The 17864-nt window shown below is 41.2% G+C and overlaps 1 protein-coding gene across 5 annotated transcripts in view; it reads right to left on the bottom strand.

The window, feature by feature from the left end:
• Positions 1-3185: 3185 nt before the first annotated feature.
• The window catches only part of iffo2b (intermediate filament family orphan 2b), a 40267-nt gene continuing 25588 nt past the window's right edge, over positions 3186-17864 (bottom strand). The window contains exons 3-9 of one of the 5 annotated variants that reach the window (XM_010881693.3): positions 16849-16944; positions 15890-15940; positions 15225-15395; positions 12297-12445; positions 11441-11594; positions 8791-8889; positions 3186-6830 (exon numbers count right to left, since the gene is read on the bottom strand). In XM_010881693.3, the coding sequence (XP_010879995.1) occupies positions 6597-6830; positions 8791-8889; positions 11441-11594; positions 12297-12445; positions 15225-15395; positions 15890-15940; positions 16849-16944 (954 nt within the window). In that variant the 3' untranslated portion in view covers positions 3186-6596. Of the gene's footprint in view, positions 6831-8790; positions 8890-11440; positions 11628-12296; positions 12446-15224; positions 15396-15889; positions 15941-16848; positions 16945-17864 lie in introns of all 5 variants that reach the window. The other 4 variants (XM_020055495.2, XM_010881692.3, XM_020055496.2 and 1 more) reach the window with 4 other exon arrangements.

The following is a 17864-nucleotide window of genomic DNA, read 5'->3' on the forward strand; positions in this document are numbered from 1 at the left end:
TCGTGCCAATATCCGATAGGGAGAATATATTAATTAATGTTAATTGCGGCAATATTTTCTTCGTTAATTTTAGTGATAATATGTTTTCTAAATAGAACAAATATATTATTAATTTTAATATTTACAATGTCAAATGTTTTAACAATTCACATTTTCCACATTTAAAACAAAATGAATTTCTGAACACACCTCCCATTTATAAAAATGGAACTGACTAGAGGCAAAGCAGGCGAGTCTGAATCCAGCCATTCAGAGGTAAGAAGACATCCTTAGCCAATCAAAGTAGAGTTGTCGTTTCTGAATCGATTCTCCAGCCCGCGTCCAAAGACATGCCTGAAACTGTATAACCCACATCATGGCCCGGAGACCATCAATTCGACCACAGGCGGCTACCAAATAACAATTGGTTAAAACTACATGTTAAAATAAAATATCACTGTCTCAGGTAGAAGCCATTAGCCAAAGTCATTCGCCAAAACAAAGAAAAATATGTTTAATTAATGTGCATCCAAGGTGTGTACATTTTTTGAATTCATTCTAATGATTTAATACACGCTAATAAATGTGGCATGAAAAAAATGTAGTTGAATGAAACAACGTTTAACTGTTTTGAGTCTACAGAATAGAGTTCAATGTTAAACAAGCATCATTATAGCTGCTTTAGCTGTCAGTAGCCTTGAGACAATGCAATATTTTGAATGTAGAAAAACAAGGCTGACTAAAAGCTGTCCTCGTGGGCAGGCAAAGGAGGGGTGAAAATGTGCAGGTGCAATTAATTACTGTACTGTAGTATTTTCTTGTGAAGGAAATTATGGCAACAAGATGCGCATTTCTAGGTGGACATGGCTTGAGTCCTGCTGCTACTTCAAACTTCAAAATAGAAATGAATAAAGATTTTATTAGATATATTTTATATTATGGCAGCTGTGAGCGCAACGGCATCGTCATTACGCCATACAATTTCCGAGAGAAATATGCTTTCAGGTAACAGATTATCTAACCATTATCAAGACATTCTACCTTTTCCCACACTGCTTTTCCAACCAGTAGGCCTTAAAGCTTGGTTTATGGTTCTGCGGTTCTGCGTTGTCATGTGCGGTTGTACGGAGACATGGTCAGCATTTACAGTTGTGCGGCCTTGTTGTGTAGATATAGATTTATTTGCACTAGGCGGCGCTGTCGCGCACAATGTTAGTTTGATCGCTTGTAAAGCAGGAAAACTTCACAGGAAAAGTATCTTTATAGTTGGTAAACAATATAGCTATCTAGCTTGATCTGGGAAGACGCAAACAACAATCTATTTCTAGAATGGCGAGTGAAGAGAACGTGTACATTTAGAGGAGCAGGACGATTAGTTGGAAGAACTGATTTGCATACAGTTAATTAGAAGGAAAGAGAGAAGAAGTAAAAAAGGTTGTCAACGAGGCCTTTGAATATGTCTCGAGCAGATGAGGGGGAATACAGAGCTTGTGCTTTTTCAGCAGATGCGTAAGATGGACGAAGAGGTGTATTTAAAATATTTTAGGATGTTGGCTAATCGCTAATCGCTTCAGCGGTCATTCTTCATGGCTTGGAACCGTTTACATCAAGCCACCCACTTCAAGCAAACCTGCTTCAGTGGATAATTGCTATACTTTTACCTGCAAACCTGGGATAGGAGTCACCATTCCCCATGTCAAGTCACGGTCTACGGGTCTGAAACCACACGCAAGATTGGCTGTAATTAGCTTCGCCCTACAGCTAAAAGTATTACAGTTAATTTGAAATGCTTCAGGGCTCGACAAAACCATATTTCTCGTCAATGAAGGCATGTTTATAATCTTAACTATATGCACTCTACTTACTATCGTAAGGGTTGAATTTGTTCCCGTTAATAATAATATTCGAACCTCGATGCAAGTTATTTGTTCAGGATAGACACAAACTTTGATGGTCAAAATCTTCAGAAGCTACGTTATGGTAAGTCTAAAATAAAGTTGTTTATGGTTATATTCAAACTGTTTCTTGTGGATTTTCAAAGTATGCATCTGTTTGGGGTAATATACAGTAGATCACAACCCCTTTCATGAATGAAAGAAAAACAAACGTTTCTGTGACATGAAATAGTGTGAAGTTCATCTTCAGTCTTGCTAGCAATTGCTCAATACTTATGACTATTCCAAGTAGTAAGTTACTAGATACTAGGCCTATTACTGGCTAATACAAGGCATACAGTTCATAGATGCTATTTGTGGTGGAAGTAAACTTAATAAGAAATATTAGTCAGTTTAACAGAATGATTAATGGTGTCCAGCTAAATATTCAAACTTGGCGTGATGTTTTTGCGTGACAAAATGATCTAATGTCAAGACGCAGGTTGTCTCAATCGGTCCCAATACTGGCACTCACTACTATACAAAACAATGCCTACTTCACAATCATCCGTGAAGTAGCCTACGTACTTATGTAGTATGGAATTTGAGATTTAGCCAAAGCTTTCGATTTCCTCGTGGTTCACATAGCGTAGTGGTTAGCTATTCAACTGTTATTGTATGGAGCAACTACAGTAATCTTTGTACAAAAGTACACATTAGTTCCGTTAATAAACGTTCAGTTGGCCACGTTAATTCAGCAAAAATGTCATGGCTGGTATAAAAGTTGCATTCCCGCTGTTTAAATAGCGTTAAAGACATATTTCTCTCGCTGTTTAAATAGCGTTTGCCATATACAGTAGCAGACCGCATATTGAAACCAGACTGGGACAACAACATTCATCCTTTCTAATCGCGAGCCGGCTGAACTAGGCTTGCCTCGTTCCTTTTCTGTTTTTTCCAGGTTGTGCCACTAAGAAAACAGTCGTCCATATACTTTCGTTAGGTTTCAAGGAGTTTTAATGGAGTTCTGTGTGAAGCAAAAAAGAAATATTAGTGGTGATATCTAAAACCATGTATTTTTCTTCATACAGAACTTTTTAAAGCAATTGCTAATATTTTTTTATGAATTATTCTTTGGGATTGTTCTGCCTGTTCAACAAAATGTTGAAGCACTGTGACCAGCAATGTTATTGAAACATCTAATTGAACGAGATAAATTAACGGACATTCTACTTCCCAGGTAAAATAGTAAAGAATATGAGTTGAGTAGAATATTCATTGTTTTGTAGGAAACACTCAACATGATGAAGAGAACTCTAGAGGAGACTCAAACAAAAGGCAATCACCATTTTATTTCATTTTCACCAACACCAATTCTGTGTTCATTCATTCAAACAACAGTATACCCCTACATCCCCCTGAATGCGAAGATTAACCGATAGTTTAAATAAAAATAACATTTGTTTTGACAATGCACAGAGGTATGCATTAAAAGAAAGAAATCTGATAAACAGCAGGCTTGAAGTAGTGCCATCATTATGTGATATGTATGAAAATAAAGTGAGTTCAAAGGTTATAGTAAAGAGTGTACTCTCCTCAATGGCTAATTTGTCCAGGGATGTTGAACTACCTTTGTCTCTAGATCACTCCAGAACCACCCACTACAGACAAGTTCACTATGTAGGGTGGCAAAGCATTGGAAGATAGTTAATAGCTTACAGTAACTCATTAGATCCTAGCATTACATTGATAAACCCAAGTAAAACACAACCCCATATAAAACACAAATTGAACATTTAAACCCAACCATTTCAAGTTATCAGTCTCAATGAGCCAGACTCTATATCATCAATTATATTAGTCTTGTAAGGGTATATAGTAGTTCAACTAAATATTTACAATTTGTGTAAGCCTAGACTAAAAACACAATATGTTGTGTACACATCTGGATATCAAGATGAGTTCTAACCCAAGTCCTGAGATTTTATGCATCAGTTCTGATAATAAGGTTGGACTGTAGGCCTAATCAGAAGACTGCTTCTGAATATTGACCATACATTCAGTAAAGGCATTTACAATCTGTTCAGTGGGAAACGTTATACATTCCCTTTGTATGGGTCACAGTCATCATGAAACATCTTGAGAACTAAGGGTATGTGGAGATTTTTGTTCACATTCAATGCTCATCAAACAAACAGACACAAAGGCCTACATTGTACGTACAAGGTTTCCCATCATACACTGTATGGTGCTACAACAATGGCATACTGATGCACTCAGCCGATTGGTTTTATATCCAATACAGGATGAAGGATTTTCATGGTTAACTTGGAATGGTGCCTTTCCATAAAGTAGACGTTATCTATTTACCATAGTTAAGGAAATCATCATAAACCTGAATATACGTCATACCTCTGAATATTTCCCATCACAGTGCCTGTGACAGCATAGGCGGCACCCTTGAAGCCATCTCAATCTTGAAATAGTCCATTTCAATATAATTAATCCATCCTAGGGAACCGGTTGGAGTGTGATCACATGAACAGCCTGGTCATTATAAGAGCTCAGCCATTTAACAACCAGGTCATCAAGAGGGATAAGCCAATTTAATTGGAGGATGCACTGAATTACAATTTCCAATGCTAGAACATTTCCTCCCAGTTTAGTCCTCTCACCATGGATATGGTACACCATCACAATATAGCATATTTCATCAATTCCTCAACACTCAGTTCAATCTGTACAATGCAATTGCATGGAATGTAGGCCCATTCAATTAAATCTGTACAATACCATTTCATGGAATATAGGCCCAGTTAATTCCATCTGTCCAATCCATTTTCATAGAATGTAGGCCCAATTAAATCTACATTAATTTAACTTTTCTTTTGATTTAAGACATAGAGTTGCAAGACTGATGTATTGCAAATACAAAATACCAGTTCAAATTTGAAACAATTTTGAGAAACAACCAACTACAATAGCTCCTCTTCACTTATAAAGAGAATGCAATTACATTTTTCATTCTTTTGACCTTTTTACACCTCAAAACATACAAATGGCATAGTTTGTCTTTGATTCTGCATAAAACAATTCAACATTTAACCTCTCCCTATCCCCATGAAAACATTTTGTAGATTGATAATGACATAATAATGGCAGGAATGAAGTGAATGGCGTGGAATCAAACACATAAAAGCCATGTGAATGATGTTTGACACCCTTCCATTAATTAGATTTCAGCCATAACTATGAACCCGGCCATCTTAATTGAGATGCCGACCACCTGTGCTTTTTATGTATTTACATACTATTCTAAGCTCAGTCCCGGGCTTGTGACAATTGGATAAGATGAAACAGTGCACCCTGCTGGACATACAGGTGACAGTAGTTATGAGAGCCCACCTGAGGTTAGTTGCCCAGATTGATAGAAGTTAAATCATTTGAAACATATAATGCATTTTACAGTGTATAACTTGCATAAAATAAAAAAATACAATGTACTATTAACCAATGTACATGTTGCTGACTGTTTTACGTGATTGTTTCATGTAATGTAACATCAGTGTCCTCTCCACACCTGACCAACAAAGTTCAACGCCCTTTGGACTTAGCAAAGAGTAGCTCAAGGGAGCACCAAGAACTACGTTTTACCAATCATAACATATATATTTAAGGGAAAATGGCTAAAAGAAGCTGAAGCTAAGTATGAACGTAATCAGCATATGGTAATACAAATACAAAAACTACACATTTTATGCCACCTTGTTCCATATTGGTTTAGATCATTTCAGTGTTTATGGCCTCTAAACGAACATAGATATGGAAGGAAGGTTTTGACAAAGGAAACTATGGGGTCACTTTTACAGCAGTTTCATCCTCTGAAATAATTCTGCGCCTCCCGTTGTTCTTCTATATCTGAGAACACACAGGGGCACTCTGACTGAGAGAAAACACATTTCCAGCTTAAAAAGACAAATAATGACATGAAAAGAAGAGCAAGTAAAGTTAAATGTCCTCCTGAAATAAGGTTTCATAAATTGCATAGAACCTGAACAATACAGTAATGCAAAGGGATGTGCTCGATTCTCCAGTCACCAGACAGACTCCAGACAGGCAGCTTTTTTTTCTCTTTGGTGAAAATATTTCAATACCCAATTGTACATTTGAATGTACAATGTAGAGATGTGACATATGTACTTACAAAATAACTGCTTTTGATATTTTCGGTGATTACAAACAAAATCAGAAGGATATATATTCTTACTGGCAATTGTTGTTGTGTAAGCTGTTTCCTGTTCACCTCAGGCCAACAGAATCGAAATGATAATAGTGCAAACAATTAGACTATGCTAAAAGTGAGCCAGTTAGACTGGTTTGGTTTAATCATTTTGATTGTTTTTCAGGATGTTTCTATGGAGCTCTGGTTATGTTTAAGGAACCAGCAAGGCAGCAATGTGGAAGAGGGCACAACTCACACAATATTTTGCAAATATTTGACATCTGTGCCTTATAACCCTTGTGAAGCAAAAATACCCCCCCCCTACATTCCTGTGAGAACAGAGACAATAAGCACCATTTCCGGGCCTGAGACAGTGAACCAGACCAATAGGACCACGAGGACCTGCAGCCAAAAGTGCCATACATGCCAGAACAGTTTGGCCAACCCCCAAGCAGGGTGGAGCTCTGTACCCAGCTGTCCATCAGCAGTGTAGGAAGGGGTGGAGCCAGGCAAGGCGGCCATCAGCTTATTTGTTCCTCGGCCTCTCCGTCCTTGTCCAGTAGTTCGTCCTTGATTTCATCAGTGTTCCCTGAGTCGCTGCTGGCCATTGAGCTGACAGAGGGAGAGTTCCTGCCTGCATTGATCATTCTCCTGCAGGTCTCCATCTGCACATCCAGACCCCGCTTCATGCTGCACATCTCCATGTACTCATGCAGGTGTCTGTTCATGTCACTTTTTGCTGTAGCTAGCTCCATCTAAGTGTATGAGCAAGTAAAGTGTGTGTCAAGGGGAGAGAAAATGTGTGAAAGGGTCAGAGATAGAAGGAAAATAATAAGCGAGAGTGAGGGAGAAAGAAGAAAATGGGTATGAAGAGAGAATAATGTCTCTGACAGGCAGATAAGAGATTTCTTTCTCCCTCCATTTTATTATTGTAGGCCCCTACATTACTAGCCTGAATATCAGTCTCTTTTGCTGACATTCCAATCCCCACCACTCCTCATAAATGCCAGTGACTTGGCCCTTTGGCGATATCAATGATCAATATAGATGCAGTATAGATGTCAATGGAACAGACCATCGGGGATAGAATAATAAACTGTCAGTGGCACATTCTGAGAGAAATCAGATCTGTGCATGTTAGTTAAATCTTTCATGATCTATTGTAAAACGTCCACAATGTGGTTACTCAAGTATGACTTGGATGTATTGGGCTGTGTTCTGCAGCATAACATAACAGGTTTAGAAAAAGTAACTACTATGAAGTAGTACTGACGCTTGTTCTTCCAAACTGGTAGCATTGCTAGCATACAGAAATTAGTGGTGGTAGTCGATTGTGGTGCATGCTCTAGACATTTTATGTGATATAACTAGTGTTTTAAAGTTGACCTTTTCTGATATTTCCTCCAAAGATGGCTCGTCAGCCTAGACCAGGGGTGTCCAAACAGTTCCACAGAGGACCGTGTGTCTGCAGGTTTTCGCTCTCACCTTGTACTTGATTGACTAATTAGGTTACTGATTGGTAAGTTCCTACCCTCACCTGGTTGTTTAGGTGTGAACTGGGAACCAATTTATAGGAAAAACCAAAAACCTGCAGACACTTGGCCCTCCATGGAATGGTTTGGACACCCCTGGCCTAGCCAGTAAGCCCATGAGCCGTCTATTGAGGAGATGTCAAAAAAGGTACAATTTAAAACACAGCACTGAGTTTAATACATTCAATTGTATATGGTATGTACCACAATCGATTGGTGTTCCCCAATTTTGTGACAGTTTTTCACATAGTTAATTATTAATTCACAAAGTTCTATCAAATGGCATTAGTGGGGGATGTCACGTTGGTGCCAGTGAATCTGACACCCTCTCTCCCTCACTTCATCACGGACACTTGTTTTCGTTCATTATTACCTGCACCTGTTTTCCCTCATCACAGACTATTTAAGTTCCTGCTTCCCCATTGTATCCTGTCGGTCTTTGTTTTGGTTCCACCCTTATGTGGCGTTGTTCTGTTCTGTTCTTTCCTGTGGTTTATTTGGTTCTTTTCTTTCCCAGTTTGGTTCATCCAGTTTTCGGTATCTGATTTTGTTTATTTAATAAATGTCCCCTGTTCTCCCCGCGCTTGTGTCATGCCCCCATGTATCAATGTTATAGGGAGAGAAATGTAACCAGATGATGCTGCCATCACATATGCATGTTGCATTTTAAAGTAACTAGGAGATTTTTCCAAATGTAATGAGTATTTAGTTAGAGAATTTAAACATGATCCAGCAAATTTTGACAGGCTGTTTTCATTTAGATTTCCAATATTAGCATAATTGTGATCGGAGGATAACAAATCTTATTTGAAGCGGATCTAATTAATGGTGGATTAATGCAAAGAGCCACAATCATGCTTTAACGCTAGGTTTTATGCAGGTTACGAGTCATAGTTTTTCATTCAATAATTATTTCTGAAAGATTGAAGAAAGGCCAGGTACATTAATACATGACAGGAAGTACATGGAAAGGAACGTAAGCTAGAGACACCTAGGTCACTATAGTACCTCCCTTCCTGTCACCTTTTCTTTCTCTTATTTACACATGCTTTATGCGCACCCACAGACATGCTTGTGCAGACACACACCACCTGTGTGCAGACACACACCACCTGTGTCCAGACACACACCACCTGTGTCCAGACACACACCACCTGTGTCCAGACACACACCACCTGTTTACCTCAATTGCAACAATGGTCTCCTGGTACTCCTGTTCTCTGGTCTTGAATAGAGATTCTGTCTCATCTATAAGGCTGCCCAGGCTTCCATCCTGTGAGACCTGGGAGGAAACCGTCACAGAGGATAAGCCAATAACATTCTATTTGAGTATCACTGAATAAAAACATAAATCCAACATTGAAAGTGGTTGTCCCAAGTTTCATAAGCAGAAATGGTAAATAAAAGACCACTGCTGTGGAGTAAAATACACAACACAACAGCAATTTCAAATTTTGAGGGAGCGTGTTCAGTTGGCCAACTGACTGCCGTTTCGAATCGTAAAAGATTTTCAACCATGCAGAGCACACTGGCACACTAGAGAATAGTGTGCCAGTGACCACTGAAGATGAGCATTTGGGGGAAAAAACTTCAACGAGTGTGCTGTTGATGAAAGTTGTGAAAGGGGAAGTTCTGGATCTAGGTTCTCGCCAATATCCAGTAACTTCGCACAGCCAGTGAAGAGGAGGGGGACGATATTCACCAGGCCACAATCAGCAGCCTGATCAACTTTATGTGGAAGGCAAATGGTGGTCACACCAGATACTGACGGTTTCCTGATGCACAGCCCTACCCTTTTAAGGGCTATTTCACCAGAAAAAGGATAAATCGCACACAGCTTGTATAACAGTGTACATTTGCTGTCCCCTCAAAATAACTCAACACACAGCCATTAATGTCTAAACCGCTAGCAACAAAAGTGAGTACACCCCTAAGTGAAAATGTCCATATTGGGCCCAATTAGCCATTTTCCCTCCGTGGTGTGATGTGACTCGTTAGTGTTATAAGGTCTCAGGTGTGAATGCGGAGCAGGTGTTTATAATTGGGGATTATCGCTCTCACCCTCCCTCATACTGGTCACTGGAAGTTCAACATGGCACCTCATGGCAAAGAACTCTCTTTAAAAAAATAAAAAATTGTTGCTCTACATAAAGATGGCCTAGGCTATAAGAAGACTGCAAAGACCCTCAAACTGAGCTGCAGCACGGTGGCCAAGACCATACAGTGGTTTAACAGGACAGGTTCGACTCAAAACAGGTCTTGCCATGGTTGATCAAAGAAGTTGAGTGCACGTGCTCAGCGTCACATCCAGTGGTTGTCTTTGGGAAATAGACGCGAGTGCAGCTAGCATTGCTGCAGAGGTTGAAGGGGTGGGGGGTCAGCCTGTCAGTGCTCAGACCATACGCCGCTTACTGCATCAAATTGCTCTGCATGGCTGTCGTCCCAGAAGGAAGCCTCTTCTAAAGATGATGCACAAGAAAGCCCACAAACAGTTTACTGAAGATAAGCAGACTAAGGACATGGATTACTGGAACCATGTCCTGTGGTCTGATGAGACCAAGATAAAGTATTTGGTTCAGATGGTGTCAAGCGTGTGTGGCGGCATCCAGGTGAGGAGTACAAAGACAAGTGTGTCTTGCCTATAGTCAAGCATGGTGGTGGGAGTGTCATGGTCTGGGGCTGCCCTGGGGAGCTACAGTTCATTGAGGGAACCATTTATGCCAACATGTACTATGACATACAGAAGCAGAGCGTGATCCCCTCCCTTCAGAGACTGGGCCGCAGGGCAGTATTCCAACATGATAACGACCCCAAACACACCTCTAAGACGACCACTGCCTTGCTAAAGAAGCTCAGGGTAAAGGTGATGACAAGCATGTCTCCAGAACTAAACCCTATTGAGCATCTGTGGGGCATCCTCAAACGGAAGGTGGAGGAGCACAAGGTCTCTAACATCCACCAGCTCCGGGACTTCTTCATGGAGGAGCGGAAGAGGACTCCAGTGGCAACCTGTGAAGCTCTGGTGAACTCCATGCCTAAGAGGGTTAATGCAGTGCTGGAAAATAATGGTGGCCACACAAATTATTGACACTTTGGGCCCAATTTGGACATTTTCACTTAGGGGTGCACTCACTTTTATTGCCAGCGTTTTAGACATTAATGGCTGTGTGTTGTGTTATTTTGAAGGGACAGCAAATTTACACTGTTTAAGCTGTACACCAGGGGTGTCCAAACCATTCCACGGAGGGCCATGTGTCTGCAGGTTTTTGGTTTTTCCTATAAATTGGTTCCCAGTTCACACCTAAGAAACCAGGTGAGGGTAGAAACTAACCAATTAGTAACCTAATTAGTCAATCAAATACAAGGAGAAAGCGAAAACCTGCAGACACTCGGCCCCCCGTGGAATAGTTTGGACCCCCCTGCTGTACACTCACTACTTCACATTGTAACAAAGTGTCATTTCTTAAGGGTTGTCACATGAAAAGATATAATCAAATAATCAATTCAAAATTAACATAAGTTAAGCCTAAATGATTACAGTGCCCTTATAGTGGACATGACAAAGTCAATTGATAGCTGGTGGTAAGTGACCTGTTACATTGTCCTGTATCCTTTACATTTACTACAGTGTGTGTCAAAACTGCACACACTCTTAGTGGAAAGGCTGCTTTTGTTTATGTAAAGTCAAGACAAATCATGCAAGACCTTTTTTAACTTTAAAATAATGTTTTAACCAACAAGGTTTAAATGAACAATAATGGATAATGTCCATAAAGAATGATGAAGAACTGTCAGTTACTATTTCAATGTATATGGTAATTAATCTGACTCACAGGTTCCTCTGTGTTGCTGTTGGCTGTGCCGTTGGCTGTGCTGATGGCACCGTGTTGTATGTTGTAGTTGGTGAAGTCCTCCCATAGTAACAGAGTGTCATCATTCTCTTCCCACGTCAGGCTGTCACAGTCATCGTCAATGTCAAACGTCTCCCTACTGGCAACAAAATTATCATCTGAACCATTTCTGTTTGAGACAGGGAGAGGAAGGAAAAGAGAGACAGGGAGGGGAAGGAAAAGAGAGACAGGGAGAGGGAGGAAAAGAGAGACAGGGAGAGGGAGGAAAAGAGAGACAGGGAGAGGGAGGAAAAGAGAGACAGGGAGAGGGAGGAAAAGAGAGACAGGGAGAGGAAGGAAAAGAGAGAGAGGGAGAGGAAGGAAAAGAGAGAGAGGGAGAGGAAGGAAAAAAGAGAGAGGGAGAGGAAGGAAAAGAGAGAGAGGGAGAGGAAGGAAAAGAGAGAGAGGGAGAGGAAGGAAAAGAGAGACAGGGAGGAAAGGAGGACAAACATAACAGGCACCACATTCACAAGAGGTCCAAACACAGAACTATGAAAGATTCAGTGCAGGCAAGAAATGTGGAAAACATGCAGGAAAACAGTGCTAGAGAAATAATTGTCACATATTTTAGTAAATTACAAATTTGACTTCCACACCAACCATCAGTATTACATTGAGACATTCATATACACAGTGAATATAAATCTTTTGATTCAGTGTTCTATTCTAATCTATTATTTGGTGGCCCTAAAATGTAGCAGAGGAAATTCACTTCTGAAAATACAATGAATTACTCAGTATTAACACTTTATAGGGGACACAATAAAAATTTAGTGTTTGTGTGCAAAGGCTGACTCACAGCTGATTGAGCATGCGTTTCATTTCGTCAGTGATGTTGAGAGCGACCTCCTCCTCTGAGGTGCTAGTGCTGGGGTCAGCATCCATTTCGGAGCTGTCCTCGTCAGCCAGAGGTCTGCGCTCTTTCTTCTTGCAGCATGCCATGGCACCCTGCAACAAACACAGGTTTACTCACTCATTGCAGTCAATGCAAACACCATAGTTTTTGGCGGTTTGTCTAATCCAATAACTATTTTTGGTTTGGAGAGAACAATTATCTATGGGGGCAACCTTTTTCTATGGGGGCGACCCTGTCTATGCTAACCTGTTCATGGGTTTGATCGAGCATAAATACATCTATTCCATGCTAACGAGTTTATGGTCTTAATCAATACATAAATCTATGTGAAAAATCTACTGACCAAATAGCGTTAAATGCTTTAGGCTACCATCCTGCCTCTCTTAAAGGAGGTTTGCCATAAAGTACATTTTTATGCATTAGGCTTATCTGCACTCGTTACTTATCATTGAGTTAAACAAACTGCACTCCAACTTCCTCATCAGAGGTTATTCTAAAGCTTGTTTGGAGCTCTCTGTAAGGTCAGTGCTATTTGCAGAGCTGCCTGACCTGAAGGCAAGAAAAAATTAAAAGCATTTTCAATTGCATCACATACACACCACATAGCCCGGACATCAAGAACAGAGACAGCAGACACTGGTTACACATCCGTGGGTTCTGAGCTGTTCTACAATCCTCCACTGCTCACTCGCTCCAGGGACCAGAGCCTCAGAGACACATTAGTATGTGCAAATACCTACAACTCAAAATCCTCCAAGGAACGAGCTTTTGAGGCCCGTGGGTCCTTCCGCTGCTACCACTGGGAGGACTGTACAGGTATCAATCTGATGCCCATGGGTCCTTCCGCTGCTACCACTGGGAGGACTGTACAGGTATCAATATGAGGCCCGTGGGTCCTTCAGCTGCCTCCACTGGGTGGAGTGTACAGGTATCAATCTGATGCCCGTGGGTCCTTCCGCTGCCACCACTGGGTGGAGTGTACAGGTATCAATATGAGGCCCGTGGGTCCTTCCGCTGCATCCACTGGGTGGAGTGTACAGGTATCAATATGAGGCCCGTGGGTCCTTCCACTCCCTCCACTGGGTGGAGTGTACAGGTATCAATATGAGGCCCGTGGGTCCTTCCGCTGCCTCCACCGGGCGGAGTGTACAGGTATCAACAAATTCTAAGATGTTTAAATCCACCATCAAGAACAACAAAATCCACCAGGCGTAGCATGTTGAACCTGGGCCCAGGTGCAAGATGTCCTTACAGGACCCAAAATCACCAATAGAAAGGACCCAATATCACCTGTTGCTAGACACTTTGATGAAGGCAATCACACCACGATTGATCTAAAGTTGTGGGCCAAATGACTGGATTTTCAAGCCGTAGAGGCCGCAATGTGGAAGAGCATCTCCTGCCATATGAAGTCAGATGGATATTTTATCTTAAGACTAAATCCTCAGGGTATCAATGGTTAAACTAGACCTTAAATGCAAATTATAAGATGTTCTCTATATCAGTGTTTCTCAAACCCTAGTCTGCGGACTGGCGCCTGTCCGTGGAAGAAAGCCTGCCGGTCTGTGGCACATATCCCTCTGATTGCATTCACACTACCTTCATAGAACCTCAGGTGCGTATTTAATCACAGCAGTCTCCCATTTGAGCACATACAGATTGTTTTCCATTTCCCTCCAACAAATTTGAATCTAGCTTTCAAATGGGTCGAGCAATCACCTATTATGGATCCTCATAGGTTAAATGTATGGCACTGTGTTGTTTGTTTCCCTCTATGTCACTCAAAAGCTTTGTAGGACATGTTAACAGAGAACTGAAAGCAATGCATGTCTTCTTTTCTACACTCAGGTATTACTTGATGATCTTCCATGATGTTTTCATGGCTTCCCAATATCATTTCGATGCATTTCAGTAACTACAAACTATAGACCTAAATCCTTTAAATCTAGATTTCAATTTGGTTCACCTACTTTATAGAAATTGTGTAATATGTTGGTATGTTAATTATACATCCTAGACTCCAACCCAACTATGGAGTTTTTTCAAGACTATGGCCATCTGAACTATGGCCATGGGTTTTATGCTTAGGTGATATCTTTATACCATTAATTCCGTGGAAAGCCTTGATCATGCTGTAGTTGTGTTGTCTGTTTGAAAACACGTGTTTATTTAGCCATAGCCCTGACTATGTTTTCTAATCACCTAATGCTTTTCATCTGTGCGGTTAGTTAAGCATTGCTTATGAATCTCTAAAATAGTGAGTCTCTCTAATCAATGTATAGCTCAGATGAAGGCATAAGGCTTTAATGTTTGTTTAAATTGTTTTTATTTTCAGTATGAATTAAATCATGATTTGATGCATCTCTGCCTCTTTGGATTTTGTTCTGTCGTTCATTCATTCTGAGTGAGAGTGTTTTTTGTTATGGTTGGTTTAATCTGACACAAGTTATTTAGGCAGTAAAATGTATCATTCTGGCTGGATTCATAGCTGGGCTTCGACCAACACTGCTGCAGTGTGATAACCCTGTGTGCAGCACGAAAAATCACAGCATCAGCACTGTGTGTGTGTGTGTGTGTGTGCATTTATGGAGGACGGGTCAAGTATTGTATTAGTGTTTGTGTTTATTGTTCTAGCCGATGCAGACGAGCATAGTAGCAGTATACTTTTAGCTATTCCACAGTCTGGCCTGACATGTTAGATTTAGATAGATGAATCAATAGACCAAAGACTGAAAGGCAGGTAGAGATCATCAGATGATGATGGATAGTGATAGAAAAAAAAACAGTGAGAGGCAGATAGAGAGGGAGATATTGATAGATAGATGATAGATCATGCGATAGGCGGATACTGTAGAGATATGACATACACACCCTCTCTGGTAGCGACCTGGCCGGGCTGGCGTTGAAGATGGCGGACATGTCTTCTGAGTTGCGTTGCTGAGCCACGTCACACAGTTTGGCAGTGATGTCAATGCGTCGGCAGATGTCCATGTCCACCCGCATGGCTTTCTCTTGGATCTTAGTGTCCAGATCAGACATTTGCTGGTGAGGAACAAGAGTAGTCTGTGTTGTTGGTAGTGAAACAGAGAATTATTCACCCAAGCAGACAGCTCAGTGTACTCAACAATATCTAAAAGCACAGGACTGAAAGGAATAACATAAGTCACGCGCTGAGTTTTTACATGAAATTGCTATCTGGGATTGGCCACATGCAACTTTTTAAAAGTAAATGAAAGACACTTTTACTAGGTTAGATTGGAGACACATCAGAAACGCACATTCACATGGTCAGGGTCAATACCACATCGTGCTGTGAAGGTCCAAAAGAAACCAACATTCATGCTTTGTTTTGTTAATAAGTTATCTGTAATTAGTAGAACATTCTATAATAATCAAACTTGCTATTATGACCAAAATGTCTATACAGAACTGTCTTAGGCACTTACAAAACGAATGCACAGTAGCTTGCCATAAGGAAAGTCTAGAATGTTGATTATAGGGTAAAAGGTTAAAGCAGGAATAGAGGTCTCTCTTACTTTCATGTCCAGATCCCTCCTGACATTTTGGCAACTCTGACGCCGACCGCCCTTAATAATGAGCAACGACAAAGTACACCTGATCTAAGGAGACGTCCCAAATCACAGTGGTTTTTCACTACTGTAGAAATCTATGTCTGGCCAGACATACTGTGTGTTGCCTCATAGATCTGTACTGGATGTATCCACTCCTCTCTGACTAAAGATGTTTGTGTCATAAGGGGGAATCGCATAACACCATTAACCGACATGGAGATGGGCAACATAAACACAGAAGTCAGTAAAAGGAGGCAATACAGAATGGTTTGAACAAAAATGTACACCTTACTAATTGAGTGTATTCACTCCTGACCAAACACAAGTAAAGCCTAAGCGAGCTGCAGTATCTAATACAGCACTCCATGGGAAAGATGAGACGCTGCACAGACAGAGCATAAGGTCCAGCCGATCTACTCTACTGTGTTTATGAACACTTGTTATCTGATCTTTGTAATGAATGCTTGCTGGAAAGGCCCTCCGATGTTTGCTGCAGAATTGCTTTCCACTGCTGGGTAAAAATCCAAATGAGGAGGGGTGTTATTCCGCTAGCCTGTCCTGCAGCCCAATCACTGAGTGTTTCCAGGATCCTGAATGGAACCTTAAGGAACTCTGCAGTATAAGTGACAACATCCATCCCCTATTGATTACCATGCCTCTGTCAATACAACGACTGCTGTAGTACACTTTGCAACATACAGTCACCTCCTGATCGATTGGTCCCCTTTGTGAAAATGAGCAAAAAAGGCTGTGAAAATATGTCGTTGTTGTTTATCCGCTTGACCTTGCATTCAAAAGGTGGTCAGCCATTTTGGAGGGCACAGTTATTGGCAATATGTTGGCATGGATATACACTATATGACTGAGGTATCTGTTCACCTATGACAGGGCTGCAGTACAGTGTGGGTGTATATTGTACTCACATCGCTCATAAGGCTTTTAAATACCACCAGCTCAGCCTTCAGCTTCTCCACCTTCTCATTCAGTTCATCTTGGATCTCCTCTGACTCCTGGGCACTCTGAAAACACGCGCACACTTTGAAGCAAAGCAAACCCATACAGAAAACAGACTTATAAAAATTGCATTAGACAAAGAAAATGGCCCGATACAGTTGTAAAGCGGGGGGGGGGGGGGGGGGGGGGGGGGGTTGATTCATTGTGCATGGTTAAGATGTATTACGAAGGTGATGGTAGATGCCCAGGGGGGCCACACAGAATAAATTACACAACAAAATGCGAACTGCTAACCCTTTCCAAACGACCACTGCAGAGCAGATTTCCCATTTCACTACCGTTTTAGACAGCATCTGCTGGCTCAGAGAGGTTAGAGATCCCTTGGGAAGGCCGTCTCCCCCAGTGTTCTGCTGACCCATATCCAACACAAACACGGATGCTGCCATTGATCCGATTCGTCCGTTGACATTGCTACAAAGGAAGAGGGTGCTGCTTCTGTACTCGCACCTGTTCTGGCGTTTGATGTTGCTTAGGGTGCGTGGTGCCTGCAATGTGAAGTCGTCCTACACTCTGATGTAAGACCATGGGCCTGCTGTACAGTTTTAGCCACACAGAGACACACGGCATAGGGGTTATACGGTGGTGTCTCGGGTTTGCAACGTGAGTCATCAAGGTCACCAGGCTCCGTGCAGGTTTTCTCATCTGACCTCGTCGCCTTTCACCCCGATGGCTCTTATGTTGGTGCAGACCTTTGTTAACTGCTCCTGTTGGCTTTAGTTGTTTTTCATTTTGTTTTATAATACAATCCCCAGCTATGAGTTTTGTTAATAATGTCGTTATGGTAGACATTAAATTTGCTTAAAGGGACCATTTGTAAGATTCCCATTATACAGATGCATAAAATACTCATTATATTATAAAAGGTTAGTGTCAAAGAAATGTATCTGAAGACAACTCAATATAGATGGAGGAATACACCGGCATA

This window comes from Esox lucius, chromosome 17 (genome assembly GCF_011004845.1).
Source record: "Esox lucius isolate fEsoLuc1 chromosome 17, fEsoLuc1.pri, whole genome shotgun sequence".
NCBI lineage: Eukaryota > Metazoa > Chordata > Actinopteri > Esociformes > Esocidae > Esox > Esox lucius.